The 9,507-nt window shown below is 53.6% G+C and overlaps 1 protein-coding gene across 3 annotated transcripts; it reads left to right on the forward strand.

Moving 5' to 3' along the window:
* The first annotated feature begins 526 nt into the window (after positions 1 to 526).
* On the forward strand, positions 527 to 8,799 carry PGLS (6-phosphogluconolactonase). Of its 3 annotated transcripts, XM_008593425.1 has the most exons (6): positions 553 to 847; positions 5,332 to 5,439; positions 5,849 to 5,950; positions 6,276 to 6,416; positions 8,248 to 8,343; positions 8,456 to 8,799. In XM_008593425.1, exons 1-6 carry the CDS (start codon positions 560 to 562, stop codon positions 8,591 to 8,593), a joined length of 873 nt encoding a protein of 290 aa, XP_008591647.1. In that variant the 5' UTR covers positions 553 to 559; the 3' UTR covers positions 8,594 to 8,799. The 3 variants fall into 3 exon arrangements, with proteins under 3 accessions (XP_008591648.1, XP_008591647.1, XP_008591651.1); XM_008593426.1 differs by lacking the exon at positions 8,248 to 8,343 and having other exon boundaries at positions 527 to 847; XM_008593429.1 differs by lacking the exons at positions 8,248 to 8,343; positions 8,456 to 8,799 and adding an exon at positions 7,814 to 7,846.
* The last annotated feature ends 708 nt before the right edge of the window (positions 8,800 to 9,507 follow it).

Here is a 9,507-nt window from a genome sequence, read left to right on the forward strand (position 1 = left end):
GTCACCAGCAGAGTTAAAGAAAGGAGGAAGATGTCTGTCTCCACAGAGTCCATTTCATAGTGACGGAAGAGACATCTGCTCTATGATAGTATTGGGGGACCTGATCACGCCTCTCAGCATTGGACAGATCATTTGGGCAGCAAATCAACACAGTAAGCATTATTCTTTCAGAGGGAGAGAAGAAATCTAGGGTGATTAGAGGGGGGAGGAGGAGAAGGGGGATGGGGCTGGATTGGACAAGGGGCATAAAGAATAATTACAATTTGTAACAATATATATGCTTTTAATATTGATTTGATCAACATATCTCAGTGTTGAACCCCCGAAATATGTATAATCAATTTTGGTTCAATAAAAATTAAAAAAAAAAAAAATATATATATATATATATAAAAGAGGCGTGGCTGGACCGACTGCCCGGCCCTGCTGTGGCTTCATTTGCGGAAGTGCGCGTGTGCCAGAGGCGGCCGCCCAAACGACCCTGCGCCGTGAGGCCTACCGGCCTTCGCGCAGGCGCACTGACGGCCACCGGGAGCGCTTCCGCCTCCCCGCTGTCGCCATGGCCGCGCCGGCCCCGGGCCTGATCTCGGTCTTTTCGAGCCCGCAGGAGCTGGGCGCGTCCCTGGCGCAGCTGGTGGCGCAGCGGGCAGCATGCTGCCTGGCGGGAGCCCGTGCCCGCTTCGCGCTGGGCCTGTCGGGGGGCAGCCTCGTCTCCATGCTAGCCCGCGAGCTGCCCGCCGCCGCCGCCCCCGCCGGGCCCGCCGGTCTCGCGCGCTGGACGCTGGGCTTCTGCGATGAGCGCCTCGTGCCCTTCGAGCATGCCGAGAGCACGTACGGGCTCTACCGGGTGAGAGCTACGGGGGCCGCTGGGGGTCATACTACCGAGAGAGCGGTTCCCACCGCCTGAACCTCGGCTACGGGGGCCGCCGGGGGTCATACTGGAAGTCCACGCCCACCGCCTGAACTTCGGCTACGGGACTGTAGGTTCTCCCCATGTCCTCGGCCGTTATCGGGGCAGGGCTGGGAATGGTCTGGGTGCGCCGACTTCTACGTGGGTGGGCCGATGGGGGTTTTGTAGTCCCTCTTCATGCTCTGTCCGGTGACCTGGCAGAGGGAACGGCAGGGGCAAAGGCCTGGCAGTGTAGCCGAGTGGCCCGTTTGTGCAAGGACAGTTGCAGGAGCCGCGCAGGAGGGGTCGGGTGGAGCCGGGGCCTCAGTGCTATCATCTCTCACCTGGCCGAGTTCTCGGTGGCCTCCAAGCAGCTTGCAGCTCTGATGACCTGGTTATCTTTGGCCTGGGACCCCTGGCCCCTATAGAACCAGGGGAGCACCCTCGTTTTACAAACAGGGACACTGAGGCTTGGAGGAGCCGTGGTGAGTCAACTCCTCCTGCCCTGAGGAGAAAATTCCAGCCCAGAAAGGGGCTGGGGAGTCCTGCATGGCCAGGAACCTCATGTCACCCGAGCCAGGCCCTGGGCAAGGGCTTCCAGGTCCTGGGTGTGTTGCATTCTCTTTGCACAGAAACTTGGTGGTTTTCTGTTGTTTTTTCATAATAAGAGGGAAGGTTTACCAAGCCCTTCATATGCATCGTCTCATGAATCCTCACCACCGCCCGCGAGGCACGGGCTGTTATTACACCCATTTCACAGATGGGGAAACTGAGGCTGGAAGAGGAGCGCTTACCTGTCCAGCTCACCTACTGGGAGGAGGGAACTATGGGTGGGGCGGGGATTTGGACCCCCGCCCACCCGATTCCAGAGAGACACCTACCACACATCTCACAGTGGCAGGAGCCACCCTTCATACCCACCTTCCTGTGTATCTTCCCCAAGAGCTTCATTAAACAGTGGGCATTTGTTTCTTCCTTTGCGTGGGTATTTCAAACTTTGCGTTTTTTTAAATTAGGAAAACGGTACATGCTCCAGTGGCAAAAGTCTAACCAAACAGTAAAAGAGAAAATGGCACAGGTGTTCATTGAGTTTTCCCTGTTTGTGGGACCGTGGGCCCAGTGCTGGGGACACAATGGGGACTTGGGCAGTTCCCTCACGGGGCTCACAGTGGGGAGATGGGCGCCAACACACAGGACTATGAAAAAGGAAAGTCCACTTGGAGCATTAACAATGCAGTGCAGAAAGAGGGCCGGCCCATGGCTCACTCGGGAGAGTGCGGTGCTGATAACACCAAGGCCCCGGGTTCGGATCCCATATAGGGATGGCCGGTTCGCTCACTGGCTGAGCGTGGTGCTGACAACACCAAGTCAAGGGTTAAGATCCCCTTACCGGTCATCTTTTTAAAAAAAAAAAGAAAGAAAGAAAGAATAGTGCTGGGCTGGTCGGTTAGCTCGGCTGGTCAGAGTGCGGTGCTGTAACACCAAGGTCAAGGGTTCGGATCCCTGTAGGGCGAGTGGCCAAAAAAAAAAAGTGTGAAATGATAGCCCTGGGGAAGAGGCCTTTGTCAACGGAGGTTGTGGGGACACTGAGGAGGTGACATTTGAGCTGAGACCTGGAAGATGTGCAGGAGCTGGCCACGGTGAATGGGGGCAAAAAGGCACAGCCAAGTTGAAAGCCATGCAGTGGGAACATACGTGAGCCAGGACTTGCTGCTTCTGCCGGTTCCCCTGTGAGGGGTATCAAATTAGTTCCCCAGGCAGAATAACAAATGTTCGCACACTGGGGGCTTAAAACAATAGGAATGGATTCGCTCACTGTCGGAAGCCAGGGGTCTTAATTCAAGGTGTCATCAGGGTCATGCACCCTCTGCAGGCTCTAGGGGAGGACCCTTCCTGACTTTTCCAGCTTCTGTGGGCGCCATGCAATCTTTGGCTTGTGGCCGTATCACTTCAGTCTCTTCCGTCTCTGTCCTCACATGGCCATCTCTGATTCTTTCTGTGTGTCCTCTCATATCGTATAAGCACACCAGTCATTGGATTTAGGGCCCACCCTAAATAGTATGACCTGTTTTAAAATAATTACATTTGCAAAGTCCCTATTTTTTTTTTTTACTGACCGGCAACGGGATCACAACCCTCCGTGTTGCACCCGCACGGTGCTCAGCCAGTGAGCGGGAACCGGTCTCCACATGGGATCCGAACCCTCCGCCGGGAGCGCGGCCGTGCTCCCAAGCGGCGCACTCTCCAGCGCGCCACCAGGCTGGCCCCAAAGTCCCTATTTTTAAATCAGGTCACATTCTGAGGTTCTGGTTGGACATGAATTGGGGGGACACTATTCAACCCACTACAGGTATGTGGGGGCATTTCCCTCCTGGAGGAGGGACCCCATGTACCTTGGAGCTCTCAGCCTGGCTTTTTGCTGCTCACCTGCACCATCATCCTTCCACTGCTGAGACCCGAGCTTCATCGGGGTGGGAGGATTAGCTGGGGTTGCCTCTCTGGGAACAGTCCCACAGACCTCCAGAATGTTAAGAGAGAACCAGCCCAGATCAACCAGCAGTTCCACTTTCACGAACCTGCCTGATTGATGACACTCCAGCCCCAGGCTCTGTGGAAAGCCCAGCCTGACCTGGGGAGTCCTGTGCCTGTGACCAGTTGAGAGGGAGCTCCCAGGAGAAGCCTGTGAGGGAGGCAGGACAGGCAGGGCAGGGGGGAAAGATTTGGGCTCAGGAGTCACCCAGCCTCAGCTTGTCCCTCCCCCTGGGATTTTGTAACCAGGGCATCAGTGGGTCATTGGCTCTAGGCCACCCCAGGATGTGGACATCTCCAACATCTCAGCACTAGAGGAGGAGGAGGGAGCAGCTCTGAGCCTGTAGAGGATACTCAGAAGCCAAGGGAGGTACTCAGCTGACCAAATGGGGCATCAATATTCCCTCCTGGCTTTGCTCAGTGAAATCCCTGAGAGGGTGTGTGTAGGTGGTGACTGCTATGGTCTGAATGTCTCCCCCAGCCCCCAGCCCCAGAATCCATATGGTGAAATCCTAACCCCGAAGGTGGTAGTCGCCTTTCAGAAGTGATTAGGTCATCAGGATGGAGCCCTTATGAATGGGATCAGTGCCCTTACAAAAGGGACCCCAAAGAGCACCCTTACCCTTTCCACCATGTGAGGACACAGTGAGCAAGTGCCATCTGTGAACCAGAAAACAGGCCCTCACCAGACACCAAATCTGCCAGCACCTTGATCTTGGACTTCCAGTCTCCAGAACTGTGAGCAGTAAATTTCTGTTGTTTATTATCCACCCCAGTCTATGGTATTTTGTTACAGCTGCCGGAATGGACTAAGATAGGGACTTTAGATGAAGCAGAGAGGTCTTTCCAACAGCAGATCTGACCGTGTCTCTCCCCAGCTCATACACCCTCCTTGGCTCCCTGTTACCCTCGATATAGAACCTACACTGCTCAGGCCCGCACTTAGGGCGCTTGGGCTGGTGGATCCCACAGCCTTCCACCTCAGCTTCAGACACACTGGGTTTCTGCCGCTTTTCCTTTGTGGCTCAGCTTGGCATTGCCTTAGTGGAGGTAGACTCTGCATGAAGGCAAGACACCAAGGGAGGGTCACAGTCTCAGAACAGATCGAAAGCCCCAGGGCACATCTCACTGGGAGAGGGCTGGAGCCCTCACTTGCAGGAGGCCTGACTCCAGGTGCTACCAAGTTAAATCTGTCACTGTTCATTGGCCAGGGTTCCTGCTGTGTGCTGGGCATGGGCAGGCCTGGTCCCCCCATAGTGGGGGAGGTGCAGGCAGGAGTGGCTGCTCAGAGGAGTTAGCCTGAGGGGTGTATAGGAGTTTCCCAGGCAGGGATGGGATAGAGGAGGCGGCTGGGGAAGGCATCAGGGCCTCACGGAGGACAATAAGGGGCTGGGTTTTATCCCAAAGACCGAGGGCCCCTGGAGGCTTTGAAACAGGGCCGTGGTGTAGCTGACAGGTGCAAGGCATGACAGGAGGGCCCTGCTCCCCATCACAGTGGACTTAGAAGACCTCCGGTGGAACTCTGGCTGCAGCACTCGGGCCACCTTTGCTCCTCTAGGGGCCCAAGGGTAGGAATGACCATGATCCTGACTCACCCAGGATGGCCACCCTCCCACCCCAGGGACCCTCCTGCCCAGCCCCCTAGGGCAACAGGACTCCCACTTCCCCTTGAACCTCCTCTGCCCTGAGAGGCAGTGTTGCCCAGGGCTCAGGAACCAGGTTTCCGGGCCCCGAATGCATCACTCATTGACTGAGGGACTTTGAGCAAGTGCACAGGTCTTCGTGTGCCTCAGTCTCCCCATCTGTAAATGGGTATAACGACAGTACCATCCACGAGGCGTCACCTGGAGGATCTAGGTGGTCATATTACTCTTGGTGACATTGTCCCGCCATTGTCCCTCTGTCTGCCGCAGGCACACCTGCTGTCCAGACTGCCCATCCCAGACAGCCAGGTGATCACCATTAACCCCGAGCTGCCCGTGGAGGAGGCGGCTGAGGACTACGCCAAGAAGCTGAGACAGGTGAGTCCTGGGAGCGGCTACACCAGAGACCGTGTCCACGAAGTGGTCCCATCCTGAGCAACAGAGCAGCCTGTGTGATTGTCACCAGCAGAAACTGCCCTGGGGGTGGTCAGCACATCCCTTTGAGGACACTCCTTTGAGAGGCCACAGCACTGCCTCGGGGAGCCTGAGGGCTGCCTGGCCTCATATGCCCCGGTAGTGGGTCTAGGTCCTCCCCTCCTGTGGCTTTCAGCCAGTGAAACAGGTGAAATGTGGAACCATGTAGATCAGTGTCCCTTTGATTGTGGGCGAGGCTGAGCATTGTCTCCTGTGTAACACCTACTCCTATTTCTTTGTCTGACAACTGTCTCTGTGTGTCGTTTGAGCCCCCACCTCACAACCTCTTGGACTGTCTTCTCCCCCTGCTCAGGCCTTCCAAGGGGACTCCATCCCGGTTTTCGACCTGCTGATCCTAGGGGTGGGCCCGGATGGCCACACCTGCTCACTCTTCCCAGACCACCCCCTCCTGCAGGTGAGCACACCAGCGCAGGGTACAGGTTCCACTCTTGTCCTGAGCCTCAGCCCCTGGCATCTGGGACTTCCAGAGGGAGGGCTGCCTGCTGGGGTGGGATGCCCAGACCCAGGATTTGAGTCGACCTCCACCAACATAGATGCCTCCTGGGCTCAAGCCTTCTGAGCCTCAGTTTACCCATCATACAACAGTGGCCATAAATCACCTGCCATGGATTGTTAGGATGGAAGGGAATGATGGCTGGACCAGGCCTGGTGTGTATAATTGCTCAAAAAGTAGACATGAGATTGTCCTCCTGTCTCTACCCCCGACCTTCCACACCCAGGAGCGAGAGAAGATTGTGGCCCCCATCAGCGACTCCCCAAAGCCACCACCACAGCGTGTGACCCTCACACTACCTGTGCTGAACGCAGCCAGAACCGTCATCTTTGTGGCGACTGGAGAAGGCAAGGCAGCTGTTCTGAAGGTAACAGCTGAGGGTTCCAGTTCTGGGAAGGTCATGGGCATGTGGGCTCCAGGAGTAGAATATGTCCCAGCCACTGCTGGGCTGGAAGCATCGGATCTGAAGATAATTCAGTAATTCTTGGGTTGGAGGGGATATCAAAACTGCAGCTACAGTTCACGAGTGTGGTACAAAATTGATGAGATAAAGCCAGAGGTCAATTCATAGCATTAAGTGCGCATGCGTGTACGTCTATATATTTAATTATTAAGTGGGAAACAATGAAAATCAGTAAGTCAAGTACTTTACTCTAGAATTAGGAAAAGAACAATAATAGAAACCTAAGAAAAGTCAGTAGAAGGAATAAGCGAAATTAAAATCAGAAATTCATGTGGTTTTTCCAGATTGCTCATTGAAAATGTATAGGAGAGCAATTGATTTTTGTATATTGATCTTCTATCATGCAATCTTGCTGAATTGTCCACTGATAGTTTAAAAATAAAATTAAAATCATTTAAAAAAAAATACGTGGGTTGGTTAAGATTTTTTAAAGTTTAATGGTAGGTAGACCCAAAAGATCAACAACCCCCTAGCAAAGCTAATCAAGAGGGGAAAAAAAATCATGTAGTATTAGGAATAAGATAAAAGGTACAGGTACACACAGCATTTTAAGAAAATATAAAATAAATCAAGATATTAAAAATAAACTAAATAGGGGCTGGCCAATTAGCTCAGTGGGTCAGATCGTGGTGTTGTAACACCAAGGTCGCAGGTTTGGATCCCCGTACTGGCCAGCACCAGAAAAAAGAAAAATGAACTAAATGGCTAAAAAAAAGCTGTAATCATCATTATTGAAAAGACCAGCAAACAACTATGGAGGATACTGGAAGTATTTTTTAAATAAATAGGTAATAATGCTTCCCCCCAAAACCATCGGGTCCAGATGTCTTCATGGAGGTGGCTTGGTCTTGAGGTTCAGAGTGGGGACTCCAAAGAGTCCAATAGACCAGGCTTCCCTGCTGGTGATGCCCCGTGTGGCTTCAGGTGGCCACTTCACCCCTCCAAGCCTCAACTTTCCCATCTGCAAGGTGGGTTGGTCGAGGCGGTTCCGGCTCTTTGTCCACTCACACGAGGGACAGCCCCAGCTGTGGGAACTCAGGCCATGACTCAGCTTCCCCAGCTGTAAACAGGGGTGAGAATGGAGGTGACCTCACAGGGCTGTCGTCAATAGTCAGTAGTTCATCCACACAGAGTGCTTGGGGCAGGCCTGGATAACAGAAAGCCGTCTTTATTATTTTTTTTTTCCTTTTTGTCTTTTTTCGTGACCGGTAACGGGATCGCAACCCTCGGTGTTGCGCCTGTACTGCGACCGGCAACGGGATCGCAACCCTCGGTGTCGCGCCCACACCGCACTCAACCAGTGAGCGGACCGGTCTCTATATGGGATACGAACCCTTGGCAGGAGCGCCGCCGCGCTCCCAAGCACCGCACTCTACCGAGTGCGCCACCGGGCCGGCCTAGAAAGCTGTCTTTATAATTCCCACTAATGACGAGGTCCAATCAGGAATCGGTCATCCCCAGCCCGCGGGCCACTTCCCGCCAGCTAAGAATGGTTTTTACTTTTTTAAATGGTTGGGGGGAAAATCAAATGAAGAATAATATTCCTTGACCTGTGAACATCCTATGAAACTCACATTTCAGCATCCATAAATAAAGTTTTATTGTAATAGAGCTGCACCCATGAGTGTGTGTACTGTGTACCGCTGCTCTGGGCTGTTGTAGCAGAGCTGAGTAATTGCCATTGAGACAGGATGGTCTGCAAAGCTAAAAATATTGACTATCTGGTTTTTTGCAGAAGAGGGGTGCTGATCCCAGTATTAAATGGTTGCAGTTGCTAAAAAGGAAGTCACCCTGTCCCCACTTACTTTTTGCAGCTGGGATAGCCAGGAAGGTCAGCATCACATTTTGAGGGTCCAAGAGTCTTACCTGCGGGTTGGTCCTGGGAGTTCTGAGGGGTTCCAGGGATGCAGGTGGGGCCTTACCCTCCCGCCTTCTCCACGCAGCGCATTTTGGAGGAGAAGGAGGAAAACCCGCTGCCTGCCGCCCTGGTCCAGCCCCACACCGGGAAGCTTTGCTGGTTCCTGGACGAGGCGGCCGCCCAACTCCTCACTGTGCCCTTCGAGAAGCATTCCACTTTGTAGCTGGCCAGAGGGACGCTGCATCTGGGACCGCATGTAGCCCGAGTGGGCCGGGAACATTCCGGGGCTGGGCCCCTGCTGGCCACCACATTCTGGGCTTCATTTTAGAAAAGCCTCATGGTGTTGCTGGAAGCTAACAGAGTCTGGTCACCAGCCCTGCCTGGGGGGCTCTGGGGACCTGGATATTAAAAGGAGTATGGCTAGAAGTGTCCACTGTCTCGTGGTCGTTGACAGCAGCACGTCTGGGGGCACCAGGCTGGGTGCCTGCCTCTCAGCCCTCATCCCAGCAGGGCGGGGGGTGGGGCCTGCTCTCCTGGGGCGTGGGCACCGTGGATGAATTTCCCAGGGTGGCCCTAACAAGATACCACAAACTGGGTGGTTTAAGACAATGAAAGTTTGTTCTGTCCCAGTTGTGGAGTCCAGAAGTCTGAAATCAAGGTGTCAGCAGGGCTGGTTCCTTCTGGAGGCTCTGAGGGAGGATCTGTCCCAGGCCTCTCTCCTGGCCTGTAGTAGCTCCTGCAGTCTTTGGTGTCCTTGGCTTGTAGATGTGTCACTCCACTCTCTGCCTCCATCCTCACGTGGCTTTCTCCCTGTGTGTGTGTCTCTGTGTGTTCTCTTCCCTTCTTAGAACAACACCTGTCAATGAATTTAGGATCACCCTAAACCCTGGATGATTTTATCTCAAGATACTTAATGAGGGCTGGCCAGTTAGCTCATTTGGTTAGAGCTAAGGTCAAGGGTTTGGATCCCCATACTGGCCAGCTGCCAAAAAAAAAAAAAAATCTTTAATGAATTACATCTGCAAAGATCCTTATTCCAAATAAAGTCACGTTCTGAGGTTCCAGGGTTAGGATGTGGGCATATCCTTTTTCCTCTTGGGGGACACATTCAGCCCTCTGCACATACCCTTGACTGAG

Source organism: Galeopterus variegatus, unplaced genomic scaffold (genome assembly GCF_000696425.1).
Source record: "Galeopterus variegatus unplaced genomic scaffold, G_variegatus-3.0.2 Scaffold9125, whole genome shotgun sequence".
Taxonomy (NCBI): Eukaryota; Metazoa; Chordata; class Mammalia; order Dermoptera; family Cynocephalidae; genus Galeopterus; species Galeopterus variegatus.